The following is an 18,710-nucleotide window of genomic DNA, read 5'->3' on the forward strand; positions in this document are numbered from 1 at the left end:
ATATGAATCAATTAATGTAAAAAAACAAAATTTTCTTACAGAAAAACTTGTTGTGTAAGAGCGTGATGTGGCACAGTAGATAGCGCATGCGCATTAATCTACAAAGCTGAAGAACAATTTTAATGCTATTTATAATGAGTGTAATTCTTGTACCGTTGTTAAGAACAATGTTTAAAATACCTGGAATAAACTATTGCGCGCTGTGTAATTTCTGTAGGCATTTATATTCATGCATTAAGTTTCATTGTTACAGAATGTCTATTCACCAAGTACATATTGAATTACTTTCGACAAAGACTTAAATTTAGCGTATACCATGAAAGAAGAGTACCGATTTTTTATTGAGTGATTGATAGTTATTGAAAAAGCACCCCGAATCGTGAGAGGCAAGAGGACTCACGCAAATCAAGCACCCCGAATCGTGAGAAGCTAAGAAAATAATGAATATGCAATAAACAGTTACATAAGTTTTTCTTTAAGAAAATTGTGTTTTTTTTACATTAATTGATTCGTATTGTTTGCAAAAATAAAAAGTAAGAAATTTGAATTATAAATACTTAACAAAATATTATGTCACAATACTGTAACTTTCAAGACTTAACTCGAAAAGTACTTAATGAAAAAATACTTAATTATAGTGTTTTGGAAAGCTCTCGACATAAGCTATAAGAATAATATGCAATAAAAAAATAGGGGGTTCCATTTAAGGAACTGAAAGGGTCCTTGACCTGTCCTTAACGATGCCACCCAAGGTCAAATTAATGACACCATCTTATGTTCCCTTCAAAACCATACAATTTTTGTCTGGAACGTTTTTCTCTAAAATGCTTAGTTTTTGAAAGAAAAGGGGTGGGCGGGTGGTCTCAGACACCCGGTATATATATCATACTGGACTCGAGAAGGTGTGAGAGAGGTTATATTTGACTTCTACGGCGAATTATTCTGACGCTCAGGTGCCATGCGCGGCATCTATGGATGAGTCCAAAGTTCACCATTATCTACCATTATCGACGGGAGTTAAGGCCTAAAGGAAGGTCTACTCGTTGCTTCGTGACACTTCGAGCCGTTTGACACTTGACAGGAGAGATGAATGCACAGGATTACAGAAACCAGGTCGTGCGTAAGAGGATGCTCGATCTGCATGATGTCCGCGTGGGAAAGGTCCCGCAGGACTCGCCGTGGTTGAAAAGCGCCCGCTTGAACTTCACGCAAGACCATCGGTTCAAGGAATGGGATATAATAAAGATCCACGACAGCGTGTGTATAATTGTCTTCAATACGACTCGAAGGAAGCTTGTGTTTGTCAGGCAATTTCGGCCGGCGGTGTATTACGCGACCCTACCGGAGGATCAAGATGCGATCGACGTCGAGCATTATCCTGCGACACTGGGACTGACCTTGGAACTTTGCGCTGGTATCGTAGACAAGGACAAGTCTCTCGTGGAGATCGCGAAGGAAGAGTTGAAGGAGGAGTGCGGCTACGAAGCACCTACTTCGGAATTTGAGGAAATTACTACTTACCTGTAAGTCCAGAGTGTTTACTATGCTTTAGTCATTGTCTTCTATCATTGCGTAAAAGATGAAATCAAATTTAGAAGCAACGAGAGATGTCTGGTACAACTTGTACAATATCACTCTTGATATATCATTGTCAATTGCCCTGACGAGTAAAATAAGCTATATCTAGAATATACAGGTATTAAATAGTTTATTCTTGTGTTTTTCTAGATCCAGTGCTTCTGCTAGCGCAAAGCAAACTCTTTTCTATGTAGAAGTCACAGATGACATGCGAAAACATCCTGGTAAGTATGATTAGTAAATGTTTTTTCTTAAAATAATCTTAAAGTAGTTTCAAAGAATATTATTTTCATAATATATAATCGACAGATCGTATTTCAAATATACAAAACAATTTTCTAATCCAACTTGAATCTTCCATTAAAGGTGGTGGTGACGAGTCTGAAGGTGAAGTCATAGAAGTGGTGGAATTGAGCATTCCCGAAGTAAAGGATTACATTGGATCCAAAAAAATACAAAGTCCCTCCAGCTTTCTCTTTGGTGTGTCTTGGTTCCTCCTTAATAAATCCATATACTGTAAAATACAGTACTAAAGAGAGAATTGAGCTTGTTTAACAATTTAAAATAAATTAAAAAAACCGCAAATTAATTGCAAGTAAAGACCAATACTATTGTTCAACCGCATTTATTTACAAATAGAGCATTTATACACAAGCAATGATAGTTGCACAATTAAAGTTACATAAAATTACAGGGCGTCTGACATTCAATTAGTATTCAGTTCATCCTTCGTGAATTGAGAGCTAACCCACGCAAGACCCCATTTCAAATTTGTTAGTAGGAATTTTAAGGCCTTGGTCCACTGTTCTTCTGAATTGAATTGTATTCTGAAAAAGAGAATAGATCAGATAAGCTTCTTAGGTTAAGTAAATTTTTTCACCTTGTAGATTAAAGTCATGACAAAGATATCCATATTTGTGAACTCAAATATACTTTATAGAATAGGAGTTGCCCGTCGCGGAATCTTCAATTTTGCCTCGATCCATTCTGTATGGCAGACAAAATTCACTGTCTCCTTTCTCCACTTGTTCCTTAAATTGTTGCAAACAATCCAGAAATGCCACCATAGCTGCGTCAAATTTTGTGTCCCATAAAAATTTAAATCCTCCACTTCCGTATAGTGGGAGCTCTTTGTTTTGATCCAAAGCCTCGATATAACTGTGATTGCCAAAAGGCACTAAACGGAAACGCTTGAACGTCAAATTCATTTTGCGCGCAAGAGCCACCAGCAAAAGGGTCGTTTGTCCCCACGCGGCGTTTATCTCGCTCCAATCCACTGGCGCGCTCGGCAATCGTCCCAATCGAAATGAATTTATAGTTCCAAAGTGTCCTGAATGCCAGATATGAAATGTGGCGTTAAAAACGTTCGTCTTCTTCAACCTTTCGAGCTGCAAGGCTGCGTACGCCAGTTGATTATCCAGACTGTGGGAAAAAAAGCTCGACTTTACGTAACATAACAGAAATAAAAATATTAATAAACAATTACTGTTTTACTCGAGAAAAAATAATATCTAACTATGTGTTTTGAGATGCTTTATATACCTGCGACATTCATCGTCAGCTAACATGAGATCTCTTCTGTGTTTTGAATATTCTTTCCAATACCTGTCCTCCTCACTTTGCAATCTTTCCTTTTCTTTCTCCTGATCCTCTATGATACGCTTAATGGCCTTTTCCTCATTTCTCAATGCTTCCAGCTCCCTTTTCATTCTTTCTTCCTCGGCCTTCACATCCTGCAATTCCTTTGTAAGATTCTCCATCTCCACATCTTCATGTCCCTGATATTGTTGCTCAATTTCTAATTTCTTCAGATACTCGTTATAATCTGACCATTCTCCTTCTGTCATCCGTAATTGCTGATCCATCAGCAGCAAAAGGCTATCTGTACATTCATCGCAAAGTGGATGATCCGCCGAACTGCTGCTGCTGAGAATATCGAATAACGTTGCTCGTACCTAAGAAAATACAGATCTGATTGTAGCTGTACAGGTTTCACATTTAAAATATTCCCCGATATACCTCTGTATATATACCTTTAAGTGATGACTTAAACTTTCCGTTTCACCGGAATCGCCAACCAACATAAATCCATTTGTACCATTTCCTGACTCAGTCAATCTGAATGGTGGAACTAAGTGTTCTATACTGTCACTTTGGGGCTCTAATTCTCCAACGACTTGCTGCTGTATGGGAACTACAATAAGATAATAATTATATAACTTGCTTGGGTCCCAACTGCAGTAAATTAAATGGTCACATTTTGTATTTATTGTTGGATATTTAGTGAATCTTATTAATAAGTGTAGCGTGCAGCTAATGCTGCGCATCTGTGTGTAAATAATGTATATAGCTAACATTGTTTTTTTCTATATGACACTGCATCCAAAGTTTAGATATATATGTATGTATTATGTAAAAGTCATTATTTATACACAGATGCACAGCATTAGTTGTATTTATTAATAGAGTTCGCGCTCACTACAAAATTAACAAGAAAATCCAACGCAGATTAGCGCGTCGTATGCTAGTCGTGTGAGCAACCAGTGCGTATATAGAAACGTTATCAGCACGAAGGTACCGAGTGGGACAATCGGATCGGTGATGAACGCAAAGTCGCCAGTACAAAATAGAAATTACCTACGTGAGAGTTCGGCCAGCGTGTGCTCCCCGAGGTGGTCGAAGCTCGAGTCCAGTCTCAACGGCTGCAGACACCGTTGGCACGCGAAACTGACGTTTGTCTTTAAGTCTACCATATCGCGTATGTCGCTTATCGAAGAGGAGCCTGCTCATGCAACCTGTCCGTGCGCGTCGTTATTTACGAATGTTTACGAATACGCGTCTGCCGCTACCCGCGACGCTTGGGGGTCAGCTGATGGTGCCTTGCGGAGCGACCATCAGCTGGCGCTGTCGCATCACTATCGTCATCACGTCGGTAGGTCAGTGGTCGGTACAGACAACGTTCTTTATTGCGATCGGGCTATAGATAATGTATATGTATATATATATGTATGGTATGATAATATATATGTATTTCTCTCTGGTATAGTATATATATGTATGGTATACCCCGATAACCACACCAAGCGTACTAGCACGACAGCGTACGCTGTGCTCAGCATGTCATGGAAAAACTATGCTGTCTCTGTGTCACTTTTATATGCAATATGGTTTTCTATCTAAAAAAGTGTCACATTAAAAACCTTTACTTTAGCATAAAAATATTTAAATTTAATATTTAAATTCATAACAATAATTATATTGTTAACTATATCGAGGTAGTTTAAAAAGGTAGTTTAATGTTCGCGGACCCAGCTAGTCAAGTAACAGTCCGTCATGAGGTAATTGAAAACAGATATATTGAGAAACATTACACAACATCCCAATAATTATAATAATATAATATGATTTTACACGCACGATTTAATCGTATTTAATTATTTACTAATTAAAAAGATATCACAATAGTAGTGCGATTGGACTCGATTTATGTTAGGTCAGGCATGACAGTACGAGTAAAGCAATATGCGATTGGACCACTACTTATTTAATCTCATATATCAGAGCAAAACATTCGGCAAGCCCTTATTTTCAAGGTATGTACGAAATCCGGAAACTTCAGGGAATATTTTAAGACATGAATAATGTATTCATCTGATCGCTAAGTACATGTATTATTCGTTGAAAACCTCGGACGTGGCGATTTGCATCATTCTATCTTTCTCGTTCATTAGATGTAAACAAGGATAGAATGACAATGGCACGCTCCGCGAACGCACATTTAGAATGACTTATTTCTTGTAAAGTGTCGGTAACCTCACTTGATTTTTCGTACACATGCCCCTTATTACTGTATATTTAACATATATCAAATTTAGGTACCTATCTAATACTTGTTCTCACGAAAGGACCACCTTAAATTTATTTCAGCTATGCATGTTCAAGCGGCCAAATTACGAGCAACAACAGAAGGATATTGGATAAAAACAAAAACACTTTATTAAATAAACAATACACATGGGTAACAGTCTTCTTCGGAACGAATTACTATGAATATAAAAGAAGAAGATAAATATATCAAAAAACATAATAATGTTTAAGGGGATCCTAAAGCCGTCTGTAATACCGGCTTTTTTTCTTAGCACTAATCTTTTAATTGACTTTATAGAAATGCAAAATTCTTGTCTAGAATTAAAGTACGCATCAAAATCTAGGTCATGGTGGTCAAATTTATATCGAAAACGAAAAAAAATTAATATTTTTGTTAATTTTTGGTATACGTGACAACAATATTTGCTTTGTACAAAAATTCCACGATAAATATCCACAAAATTAGACCGGCATGACCTAGGGACAACATTTAAGAACAATATCGTGCAATTAGATCTAAGATTGAAAACCTAAAAAAAAAGATTACTTTATATAACTTTTATATGTGCAAAAGCACATTCAGGTTGACAGGATAAGCAATATTGCGTGTGGCAAGAGATGGCGCAGTAATCGAACAAAGACAGATGCCTCTCGTTAGACAAGGACAGATATAGATATATGACAAGAAAACAGAATTAGAAATGTTGACATTACCGACGTCGAGGAAGTTCAGCCTTCACTTTAGGATCCCCTTAAGTTAACATACTAAAACATTATATAAACATTAATCTAGACTAAAACATTAAACAATCTCCTAATAATATAAACAAAATAAACAATAATCTAACTAAATTGAATCACAAATAAAAACGCCGGAATAATCGAATGAAACTATGACAAGATAAATTTATATTTATATTGAGAAGTGATGGTAAAATCTCTTCCGTCAGGAAGAGAATGTAAAAAAGTATTAAGGGGGGTAATCTGATTTTTAAAAGATCTTTAAAATAGATATTTTTCAAGAATTTTTTATACGGAAACGAAGAAAGTGAATAACGTTAAACTTTGCATGTTCTCTCTTCACCTTATTTTAAAAATTTATTTTTATTTTTTAAGTAACAAAAATGCTCTTTTTTCTATGTTATATTCTAGTCACTATAAATGACAGACGGTGTAAATAATTCTAGCTGTTCTAAGTATTTGTCATTTAAACTTACAAGAGTTTGTAGTATTTAACACTTTTCGACTTTTCATTACAGAATCATATAACAGATATCTCAATATCTCCATGGCAAGACAAAACAATTGCTAAATTTCATTTTATGGGTTGGAATTGGGCGTTCAAAAATGGGTATATTGGGTATAATGGGTATTTGGTATGTAATATTTGAATTAACAAATAAGATATTGTTAAAAAGATACGCTTTTGTTGAGAAGAAAGAATAATTATATTTTCTATTTCGAAGATATCGAGTTTCATGAAGCTGTATATCCAATCAGAGTCTGTATTTAGGAAGAAATTTCATGTAGTCCGTCAATAGCAAGGGTTTCTTGTACGTTTTCCCGTCTATATCGATTGACCACACGTATCGTTCGTGCGAGATGTACAATCGACCGTTCGTTATCAATACGGTATCCATCACGTTTCGCAAGGTGCACAGATCCATCTCGACGTCTTTCGTAGTCGTCGTTGCTATCGTTGTCGTTGTTGTGGTAGTCGTCGGTGTCGTCGTCGTTATTACTTTTGGAACTTTAGCGTTTTCTTTAGCGCCGTACAGGTGTTGAATGAAAAGAACGTCCTCTAGAGTAAGTTGAACGGGGAATGTCTTCTCAGACACGAACGCGAACATCACCGATTCTTCGCGGAAGGTGTGCGGCAAGCCTAAAGCGTGACCGATCTCGTGCGTCAACGTCTGAAGTAAATTGTACGTCCCCGGGGGATTCTTAGTCAGCTGTATGTGCCACGTCTCCGCTTTGTCTACGTGCACCTCCGAGACGAAATTGGGGTCTCCGCTCCGGTGAGAAAGAACGCGTAAGCGACATCTCAGTTAGGACCTCTGAACGCAGACGAACACGCGGTTCGTTTCGTCGGGAGTATAGCATCGCGTGACGCCCCTCACGAAACGATATCAAAATATCGGGATTCAGCGAATCGCGCTCGAACGTCAATGACAAATTCGCTGCCCACAAATCGAACGCGGCTCGGGTCGTTTTCAAGATTATATCGTTGGCCAGATGAAAGTTCCATTTGAGATGTTTCCTCGGCCATTTGTCCGAAAGCGGAGCGAACGTGCGCTCCGAAATGTCCTCGACGCCGCATCGCGGTTTACCCATTCGATTCAGCATCTTTTCGTTTAATTCGCCGTCGCCTGGTAGTCGATAGAATTCTTGAAACACTGAGACGGCTCGATGTAACTCCTGCGTGGTGTTGTAGGACGATGAAAATCGCTGTGCACCGCTGTTATCCAGATACCCATATTTTTGCAGATAACTGATCGCAATCTCATTTTCACTCGATTTACAATTTACCGCGACGACGATAATAATCGCGCACGTAATTACGCGCGCGAGCGACATCGTCGAGAGATAACGATACGTTTCCCACCTCGACCCCTTGACCCTCGAGAAGCGATAAGTGTCACCGCCCGATCGAAGCGCGAGTGACCGACGTAACGAGCGATGCGTTCCTTTTTTTTCAGCGATCGCGACGCGGGTGGGAGGTCTCGGTAAAGGTGTTAATTCGTGAAAGGCTGAAAATGAGCGTCGACAAGGCGAACGTGACGATTTCGCTTTGACGTTAGCGCCAATGATGAAGTTGCATTTGTATAATATCCACCATCGTCCCGGTACAAATGAAACATAGACTTTAAACAAAAACATTATTAAGAAGTACATATTCGCAATATATTATATATATATATATATTTAAACGCAGCGTAATATCTTCAAGTAATAATATTTCATGATACATATAATATAAATACAAGATATTAATTCTGAAGATTCGGTATTTGATATCGCGACGCGGGTGAGAGGTCATTCGGAAATTGATATCGCGACGCTAATGAGAAGTTTATTATGTAATCACATTAATTTACATGCCTTATAATAGGCTCAATATATATTTATTTATTAACCCTTCGTAAACAACGTTATTTGAGATCTTCAAAAACGTTATTAAGAAGTACATATTCGCAAGTAATAATATATACGAGATATTAATTCTGAAGATTCGCTATTTGATATCGCAACGTAGGTGAGAGGTCATTCGGAAATTAATATCGCGACGCGAATGAGAAGTTTATTTTGTAAACACATTAATTTACATGCTAAGTCTGTAAAAATGTAAGCGGAAATTGATATCGCGGCGCGGGTGAAAGATTTTCTTTATGTATATATATACTTATATGTGAAATTAGATGCTTTATCTTTATATATATTAAAATTTCATGTGATAATGTAGGAAAAACAGGAACTTACGATCTTTATATATTAAAATTTCATGTGATAATGTAGGGAAAACAGGAACTTACGTTCGAAGATAAAATCTGTTTTCACACTTTTACCGTAAAAATTATTTCTTTAACAAGTATATAAGGAGTCTCAATTTACGAGCTACCGTTAAAGTCGTTTTTTGCAATGGAGGACTTAAAACTGTTAGTGGGAGCCTGCGACATGTTAGTTAAAGACGTTGAAAATCTAGCTACTACTGCAACATCTATGAAGGAAAGCGCCGCGAAAGTGTACGCTGTGGTCAAACACATGCGTAAAATTACGCCCAAATGTATTAAATTACAATACAACATGGAAGACAAAGAGAACTTATTCCGATATGTGTAAGTACAATCATTTTTTTTTTTCACTCGCAAACAGACGGCCGCGATTAATGTTTTTTTTTTGTTTATCAGAAACAGATGTATAGATTTCATCGGTGAACTACAAAAAGAAATATTTGATAAAACAATAATTGAAATTCATAAAATGGAAATGGAAATGGAAGCACAAGTAATTTGTGATAAAATAGCAGAAATTAAAATTCCTGGAGCTAATCCTACAAATGATTCGGACGCTTCTACAAGTGGTGATAACGAGGATGAGACCGTTGACGTCGACTGAATACGGCGCTATGATGTAGTAGTAGTTGTAGAGTAATGGCTGAAATGCAAACTTGCATCTTTTAAGATCGTAGAAAAAATATCTGCGAGGATTCTAGAGCGCAATCGAGAGTTAATATCAATTTTTGTAACTTATCTATAAGCAATATATATATATTTAGGCGGCAGAAAGTGAGTAAATGTAAGATGATTTTGTAAAGGGTTGGCGTCCCTAAAAACGACCTTTCAACTCCATCAGGGGAATAAAGTGCATAGTAATCTAACCTATTTGTATAAATTCTTGTTGACACAAAATTCATGCCGCATGACAAATAAATATGTATATAATATGGTAAAAGGTTTAAACGATTTTTTCTTTTCATTTACCGTTCACCCCATTCCCTGCCATTAGAATTAAGCTGTCTTCGTTTATCGTTTACTTAATGTAATATTAAAATTTAATATCGCGAAGATCTAAACGATTAAATATCGTTGGCGAAGAAAAGATACGCGATCGTGAGCGAGAACGCGAACGGGGGACGGGGGCGCGAGAGAGACCGCGAGCGAGAACGCGCGAGGGAAAGAGAACGCGAACGGGAATGAGATAACGGGGGGCGGGGGCGAGAGCTTCGAACGGGGGAAATAACGCGAGCGTACCGTTCTCGCGGGCACTGTATAAGCGCGAAGCGCGAGAGAACGCTAATCCTCGCGCAATTAGGTTGTCAGTTTGAAGTGTGTGACGATTAAATAAAAAAAAAAAAAAATGTCGGAGGAGGATCGCGATCTCATCGAATTCGCCACGGGCCTCGACTCGTCGGACGCGTATCGCGAGTGGGAACGACGGTGCGAAGAGCGTCTCGCGTCTCTGCGAGAGAGATGCCGAGAAAAAACCCGCCCGACGTACACCGGAACGTTGAACTCTCTTATCGTTCGAGTGGCGCGATTGGAAGGAGCGAGAAACGCTCTGCGTCAACGTTTCGCGCAGGTGGGCGCCGGTCACGGCGAACCGAGCAGAGGATTTTCGTGGACGGAGATAGAGACGGCTTTCGAAAGTCGCGTACTGACCGGTGCGGTTATAAACTCGAATCACGTTGATCCTCGATTATTTCTCGAGGATGCGAGGCGCACGGTGCTCGAACAAGTGCGCGTCAATCACGAGAGACACGCGTGCCTGAAGGTCAACACAGTTTTCAATGGCGAGTTCGTCGCGGGAGTTAAAACCGACGTGAAAAGCGTCGCCACGCGAAATCGTCAGCTCTTTCCTACGGTCGATTTGCGAGAATGGTACGACAGATACGTGATCGATGCCACTCTGGCGGGTCTGGATGAATTTCAGGAACGCGACAATGGCTGGGCATTGTCGCGTATATTGAACCTGATCGTGAACGTGAACAAGTGCAATCCCATGCACGCTGGATGTTGGTTTGAAATACCGCAATGGATAAAGGTGAAGAAAGCGGTGATCAACGTGCATTCAGACGACAACGCGTGTTTCGCGTGGGCGGTAATCTCCGCTCTGTATCCCGCTCTGCGGAACGTAGATCGATGCGGGTCGTATCCCTATTACGCGACGGTGCTGAATTTGGAAGGGATCGAGTTTCCTATGACTCTGAGGCAAATTTCGAGGTTCGAACGACTCAACGACATATCCGTCGTTTTCACCACTTGGCGGAGGGGACGGAACGACGAGATCGTTCCTTTACAGCTGACCAACGATAAGAAGGACAGTCATGTCAATCTGTTGTATCTGTCAGATTCGTGAAACAACTCGAACGGCGGTCATTTCGCGTGTATAAAGAATCTGTCGCGATTGTTGGGGTCTCAGTTAAACAGGAGCAAGAACATGAAGTACATATGCGATCGGTAGGTATAAAAAAAAGAGTGCGATGTATGTGGAATGAAAAAAAATCGTATATATTTTATTTTTAGATGCTTACACTACTTTCATTCGAGAGAGAAATTGTCCGCTCACAGCGTCGACTGCGGAAAGATGAACGACTGCGCCATCGTTCTTCCGAACGACGACGACAAATGGTTGTTTTTTCGCGATCACAGTAGGAAAGAGCGACTTCCCTTCGTGGTCTACGCCGATCTGGAATGCGTGTTGGAGAAAGAAAAGATAGACAACGATAACGTCAAGAGATACACATATCAGCATCACAGAGCGTTTAGCGTGGGATACTACCTGTGCAGCCCGTACGACGAGATTGGACCCGGGTACAGATTTCGTCGCGGCGAGGACTGCGTGTCGTGGTTCGTCAACGAGCTCAACGTTATCGCGCATCGCGCGAAGGAGATACTCATGACGAACGTGACCATGGCGGAGCTCACGTTGGACGAGACACGAAATTTTTGGAGCGCGACGAGCTGCTACATATGCGAGAGACCGTTCAAATCGGAGGACGGTCAACGCGTGCGCGATCACTGCCACTTGACCGGACGTTACAGAGGTCCCGCGCATCCGCGTTGCAACCTAAATTATAGAGACTCGTACGTTATTCCTGTGTTCTTTCACAATCTGTCCGGTTACGATGCCCACTTTATTATCAAAGATATCGCCAACAGCTTTGAGGGTAGAATCGATTTATTACCGCTCACCAAAGAGTTGTACATATCGTTCACGAAGTATGTAAGGGAAGGCGTTAACTGGGGAAACTGCGCGAAATTGCGATTCGTGGATTCGTTAAAATTTCTCGGCACCAGTCTCGAGAAATTGGCGTCGTATCTCGATAAGGACAAGCTGAAAATCATGCGTTCGGAATTTTCAGAACTGAGAGAAAGCGATTTCGACCTGCTCACGCGTAAAGGTGTATTTCCGTACGAGTACGTCGACGGCTTCGATAAGTTGCTGGTGACGGAATTACCGCCGCGCGAGGACTTTTACAGTTCGTTGACCGGCGAGACCGCGAGCGAGAGCGATTACGAGCACGCGCGGAACGTCTGGCGTTGTTTTCGCGTGAGAAATCTCGGCGAGTACAGCGATCTGTATCTCAAAACGGACGTGCTTCTTCTAGCGGATATCTTCGAAAATTTTCGCGACACCTGTATCGACACTTACGGACTGGATCCCGCGCATTACTACACCCTACCAGGATACACGTGGGATGCGATGCTGAAGTACACGGAGGTGCGATTCGAATTGCTCACCGATATTGACATGGTAATGTTCGTGGAGCGCGGTATCCGCGGCGGTCTGAGTCAATGCTCCAACAGGTACGCGCGAGCCAACAACAAATACATGCGATCGCACGACTCTTCGCAACCGTCGACGTATCTCATGTACTTCGACGTGAACAATCTGTACGGTTGGGCGATGTACAAACCGTTGCCGTACGCGGACTTTCAATGGGTCGACGACGCGGAGAGTCTCGACGTAATGTCCGTGAAGTTGGACTCCGCTATCGGTTACATCTTGGAGGTCGACCTTGCGTACCCGCATGAACTCCACGACGCTCACGCTGACCTTCCGTTCTGCCCGACGCGCGATAAGCCTCCCGGAAAACGGTGCGATAAACTCCTCGCCACTCTGCGCGATAAATCGCGCTACGTGCTGCATTACCGTAATCTACAGCAATGCGTGCGATACGGATTGTGCGTCACGAAGATTCACCGCGCGCTTCGATTCGCGCAATCTCCGTGGCTTCGGGGATACATAGAGCTTAATACGGGATTCAGAGCTCGCGCCAGCAACGATTTCGAGAAAGAAATGTACAAATTAATGAACAATGCGGTATTCGGCAAGACCATGGAAAACGTACGAGATCACGTAGACGTGCGTCTCGTGACGCGTTGGGATGGGAGATACGGCGCGGAGGCGATGATCGCGAAACCGAATTTTTACAGTCGAACCGTCTTCGCGGAGAATCTGATCGCCGTCGAGTTGCGCAGGCTCGAGGTGAGGTTGAACAAACCCATCTACGTCGGTATGTGCATTCTCGAGATATCCAAGACGCGCGTCTACGATTTTCATTACGATTACATGGTGCCGCTGCATCGCGAAAGGTGTAAGATAATGTACACGGACACCGACAGTCTCATATATTTTCTCGAGTGCGACGACGCGTACGAGGATATGAAACGCGACATCGCAAGATTCGACACAAGCGGCTATCCCAAGGACAACAAGTATCGCATGCCGCGCGTCAACAAGAAGATACACGGTTTGATGAAGGACGAGAACGACGGCGCGGTGATGACAGAATTCGTTGGACTGAGGTCGAAAATGTACGCCTTGAGGGTCGAGGAAAAGAGCGACACGAAGAAAATAAAGGGCATCAGGAGAAACGTGGTCGCGAGAACGATAACGTTCGACGATTACGTGTGTTGTCTGAACGACGCAATAGGGCAGTTTAGGCGTCAGTCGTATATTCGTTCGACTGCACACGAGGTACACACCGTGTCCGAGTTGAAACTCGCTCTCAACCCGTACGACGACAACGAAAAAAATTTTTTTATCAGGCAATAAGTTATCAAGCAATTGCAAAAAATCCTTTATATTCATTTTTATTCAAATTTTATTATATTTATTTATTTATTATTAATTAAATTATAATATTTAAAATTGCACAATATATTTTTTATTCAATATAACTATATTAAATAATTGTACAATTATTATAAAATAAAAATTATTAATAATAGACATTTAATTTTACAATTTTCTTTACATTTTGTTTTTTTTACAATTTATTTATCTTATTCTTCTTTTTATTCTCGTCATGATTTTCATTCTTTCTACGCTTTAATTTATTATTAGCCTCCACAACCACATTACAATTTTCTTCTTCATCATCCTTTTACTATTTTTATGAACTTCCACGACATCACAGTTACGCCCTTTATTTTCCTCTTGCATTCTTTCAAATTCTAATACTGCATTTATTAATAATTCATCAAATCCGCTTTCTAACACTAAAATTTTGTAATTATAATACTAATCATAAGTTAAATAAAAAAATGTATTTACGAATCTAATAAATAAGTAATGTTTTTAATTACTATTTCTAACTTCTTCCATTTCATCCATTCTGTCCATTTCGTTCTTGTATATATTTATAACTCCTGTTGACTGATTTTCAAATTGACATATAATCGCTCACGACAGCCACGAATTGAAGTAACTGTTGACATAATATATGTGAAACCAGCAACTTATCCTACATAAAAAAATAAATTGTTGTCGAAAAATAATAAACATCGTGGCAATTAAACCCATCCTCAAAAAATTAATAAAATTTTTGAACCAGTTTTAACTAAATCGATAAATCGGTAGATTAATGTAAAAGCATTTCTCGGAAAATTCTACCCCTGTTTCATATATAATTCTTTAAGATTTAGTCAATTATTTCCCCCAAAATTAGAAAAATTAAAAAAATTAGTTTCCAGAAAATCGGTAACAAAAAACTATACACATAGTGGCACTCCCCAGAAAATTCTACCCCTATTTCATATATACCACTTTAAAATTTGGCCCACTAACGAATGAATAGTTAACAAACATACATACACACCAATCCACAAAAATGCTATAAATTGAAAAATATCATTTTTTTTATCGACTAAAGTTCAATTCCGTCGTATACAATTCTTTGAAATTCACTCAATTTATTTCCTAAAAAATTGGAAAAATTTTGTAACCGATTTCCAAAAAAAGTTTATGAAAGTATTACAAAGTTTATGAGAATTATTATTCTTTCATTTACTTAAGTTTATGATAGTTATATTACAAAGTTTATGAAAATTATTAATTTTTCGTTTAATTCATACTGCAACATATTGCACATAAGTTAATTTTACCAAAAACTGGGACTATAACCTTAATAAAATATTAAAACAGAAACAATTTGTCGTATGTTTCCTCTACATGAAAGATGCATGACAATCAATCCAGAGTCATGTGACAACCAACCCTAGGTATGGGGTAAGTTGTCACATTTGTGTGGTTTTGCTTAGAATTAAATAACTTTTTTGTGTATAAATATATACAAGTCTAAATTTTTTTTCTTACACCTAAAGGATGTAGCATTATAAAGTAGTATACAATATTATAAAGTATTGCTAACATTTGTTTAAAAATCAGTATTTAAAAAGTGTAACAACTAGCCCCGGTCACTCCTATAACCAGAGATATTAATTTTTAAAGTTCCGTTTTGGTACTTATCTGCTTTTGTCCTTCCATACCCCCACCCTCTAACTAGTTTTCCCTTTGCTTTCTAGTAATTTACCTGAATCTCTGGGTTTGGGACATTCCTGACGATGTAACACTTTTCAGGTCCATGTATTTCGTAGGAGTTGGCAGTCTGGTACATAATATAAATGTGGATCCACACAGAGGTAGTGTGCGCTCTAACCGCATGTTCTAACATTTCTTCTTTTTCATGATTTCTTCATTTTATACGGAAACAATCAAATCTGCCTTGCTGATAAACAGTAAGTGGTATAAAAATCGATAGAAATTAGTTTTTCTGATTAATAATTCGATTCAGTTCCGAGTCCGGTAATTTATTCTTTATTCTCTGTGTGATCTTTTGTGCAACTTATTGTTAGATCGCTATAACCTGTATCAAACAATGAGATAAAAGATACATTAAATAAATTTAAAAAAAACTTTTTGAAAAAAATTTTTAGTCATTTAGAAGCGTAAGCATTAGTGTAACGAAGGTAAGCAATTTAAATTCTGTATTTTTTTTCTTTGGTGCTCGTGCACGCGTGTTTGTCGTATGTATGTTCTTCTACCACGTGGTGGAATACACTACGTGTATCGAAAAATGAGATAAAAGGTACATATTTTTAAGTAAGATAAAAAATACATTTCGGAAAATCTTAAGCCCGTTTTGCAATAGCCGTAAGAGTGTACGGTAAGACGTAAGCAGTAAAAAGTTGATTAACTACAGTCGATTATTCTTGGATTGTAAAAATCTTATTAGTCTCAATATTGTCAATATATATAGCTTATTGATGCTTATGTCTTATATCTACTCTTACGACTATTGTAGAATGGAACTTTATTGTCATTTAAAAATTAAGCTGCATAAGTGGGGAAAATGTGGACAATCTAAATTTTGTAATTTTTCTGGTTTTTCTCTTGTGCTCTGCTCGTGTGCCACATGGCGGTAGAAGAACACAGAGCTCGCGATATTTCAGATTTATAAAGAAACATTTTTCTATATTAACAAAATTTTTAAAAACTGTTGTTTTTTAAAATAATTAATTGTTTAATAATGATATACATGTAGACTATGTAACAATGTCAATACCAGCAATATGAATGGAAGCAAAATAAACTTAGATTATACATATAATCTTTACGCTATAATTATAAATATATATGATATTATAATGCATATGCTATAAAAGAAAAAATTATTATTCTCCCTGTTTTTTGTCTTTTTTTAGAGAGAAAATATGACAACCTACAATAAATCTTTATATTGGGAGAGTTGTAGTCGATATCCCTACGTCGGCAGAATATCCGTAGGAGAGGAGAGTAGTGTTGACTTCATCTATCAATTTGCGAAGAAGAGATTTGTTGACAAAAACCACCAGAATGTTAGCATATTTTATACTGCCCCTGACATAATTGGGCCACCCAAATTTCAAAACCATGGCGAACTATTTTATTTATCATGTTTCAATGGAGAAAAATATGTCAGAGTATGTGTATTTCCTGGTATTGCCTGTCATTGGCCCGTACAAATTAATCGCTATTTATAAATTTATGTTACAAGATTTTCTACTGTTTGACACATTCTGATTTCCTAATATAGAAAAAGGATGGCTCCGATATCTCAATATCTCCATGGCAAAACAATGACATCATGAGGTTTATTGGAAATGCGCACTGGAAAAACGCGAAGAAAGAAAATACTTATATTGGTATGTATTCTTTGAATTGATAATTAAGATATTGTTAAGAAGATATACTTTTGTTGAGAACAGAGTATAATTACATTTTCTATTTTAAAGATATCGAGTTTCATGAAGCTGTATATCCAATCAGAGTCTCTATATACGAAATACATAATCCTGGAAGCGTAATTCAAATTTGGGCTCAAGATTCTAAAAAACAGTGGTTTCAATTGTGGGATGGATTATCTCAGATTGTGCCGCCGACATCAAGATTATTTTCTCCACCGTTACCGCATCCGTGTAACTTCAAAACAAAAATGCTCAGACTAGTATTTAAGAGCAGTTCACCTAAATCTTACACAAAGCTAGATGCTGTGATGCTCATCGGTACATCAGAATTGATCCTTTCTAGAAATCGTAATGAGAGCTTAACTAACTTGTTAAAAAGAATTAACTGCATGTACACTCCACACCATGAGGAAGTTCATAATTTAACAGCAGATTTAAAAAGTGCACACTTGGATATAGCTCATCTGCAACAGAATTTTCCCAAATATTGCATTATTTGTAAAAGGTATTATTATCGTCGACATTAGATAGTATTTAAATCCTTTTTTTCCACTATTAATGAAAATTAATTTGTTTTTCAATGATATTTGCAGCGATATATGTACATACACATGTATACATGTGTGTACTGCGCGCAGTGCAGAATGTGCAGACAGTGCGTTCAGCGCGGTTTCTTATAAGAGTAATGTGAGACACAGAGAAGCATCTCAGGAGGTAATCCCTGATGATGTGCAACTTCTTGGACAGAGATATTCGTGTCGTATTTTATTAGAAAGTCATTTAAATGATGCCAAGCGTATAAAACTCTCTTCGGATAAATTCAAGAAGCTATCACACAGTTTGACTGAGCTTCCTGTAAAGTATTCTAGTATTCTAAGAAATTCATTTCTCATAATAATGCAATGTCATCTTGTGTATTAAAGTTCTATATTTTATCTTTGCAGGATGAAATACTACTAATAATATTAAAATACTTGGATTTGAAGACGTTAGGCTGCTTGAATCATGTAAATAAACGCTTCAATAATTTGATACGGGACCCTCTACTTTATACACGTTTGAACATGCGATATGTGCGTCGCGGAATGCACAAAAAATTTAATTACTTTACATCTAGATGTAAATATTTACAACAATTAGATCTTACATCAAGCATCTTTTCTGTTTCGACTTTTGGAAAATTTCTTGACAATTGCGGCATAAATTTAACGCACTTAAGATTAAGGAACTGCAAATCTGTTGACGGACGGGTTC

At 38.4% G+C, this 18,710-nt stretch overlaps 5 protein-coding genes across 7 annotated transcripts; 3 read left to right on the forward strand and 2 right to left on the reverse strand.

Annotated features, from left to right (window-relative positions):
* The first annotated feature begins 970 nt into the window (after positions 1 to 970).
* Positions 971 to 2,269, forward strand: LOC112459987 (uridine diphosphate glucose pyrophosphatase-like). Its single transcript, XM_025024390.1, has 3 exons — positions 971 to 1,523; positions 1,729 to 1,802; positions 1,945 to 2,269. The coding sequence occupies exons 1-3, from the start codon at positions 1,087 to 1,089 to the stop codon at positions 2,109 to 2,111; spliced, it is 678 nt and encodes a 225-aa protein (XP_024880158.1). The 5' UTR covers positions 971 to 1,086; the 3' UTR covers positions 2,112 to 2,269.
* On the reverse strand, positions 2,188 to 4,464 carry LOC112459986 (beclin-1-like protein). 3 transcript variants are annotated; one of them, XM_025024387.1, is made up of 5 exons: positions 4,220 to 4,464; positions 3,612 to 3,772; positions 3,121 to 3,533; positions 2,512 to 3,000; positions 2,188 to 2,405 (listed from the first exon to the last, which is right to left on the reverse strand). In XM_025024387.1, the coding sequence occupies exons 1-5, from the start codon at positions 4,329 to 4,331 to the stop codon at positions 2,285 to 2,287; spliced, it is 1,296 nt and encodes a 431-aa protein (XP_024880155.1). In that variant the 5' UTR covers positions 4,332 to 4,464; the 3' UTR covers positions 2,188 to 2,284. The 3 variants fall into 3 exon arrangements, with proteins under 3 accessions (XP_024880155.1, XP_024880156.1, XP_024880157.1); XM_025024388.1 differs by having other exon boundaries at positions 4,216 to 4,302; XM_025024389.1 differs by lacking the exon at positions 4,220 to 4,464 and adding an exon at positions 4,058 to 4,142.
* A 2,477-nt stretch (positions 4,465 to 6,941) lies between these two features.
* Positions 6,942 to 7,295, reverse strand: LOC112459996. Its single transcript, XM_025024399.1, has one exon. It carries the CDS (start codon positions 7,293 to 7,295, stop codon positions 6,942 to 6,944), a length of 354 nt encoding a protein of 117 aa, XP_024880167.1.
* A 1,796-nt stretch (positions 7,296 to 9,091) lies between these two features.
* Positions 9,092 to 9,823, forward strand: LOC112459998. Its single transcript, XM_025024401.1, has 2 exons — positions 9,092 to 9,281; positions 9,354 to 9,823. Exons 1-2 carry the CDS (start codon positions 9,121 to 9,123, stop codon positions 9,559 to 9,561), a joined length of 369 nt encoding a protein of 122 aa, XP_024880169.1. The 5' UTR covers positions 9,092 to 9,120; the 3' UTR covers positions 9,562 to 9,823.
* A 1,500-nt stretch (positions 9,824 to 11,323) lies between these two features.
* On the forward strand, positions 11,324 to 14,021 carry LOC112459988. Its single transcript, XM_025024391.1, has 2 exons — positions 11,324 to 11,402; positions 11,469 to 14,021. Exons 1-2 carry the CDS (start codon positions 11,383 to 11,385, stop codon positions 14,002 to 14,004), a joined length of 2,556 nt encoding a protein of 851 aa, XP_024880159.1. The 5' UTR covers positions 11,324 to 11,382; the 3' UTR covers positions 14,005 to 14,021.
* The last annotated feature ends 4,689 nt before the right edge of the window (positions 14,022 to 18,710 follow it).

This window comes from Temnothorax curvispinosus, unplaced genomic scaffold (genome assembly GCF_003070985.1).
Source record: "Temnothorax curvispinosus isolate PA1 unplaced genomic scaffold, ASM307098v1 QBEX01010285.1, whole genome shotgun sequence".
Taxonomy (NCBI): Eukaryota; Metazoa; Arthropoda; class Insecta; order Hymenoptera; family Formicidae; genus Temnothorax; species Temnothorax curvispinosus.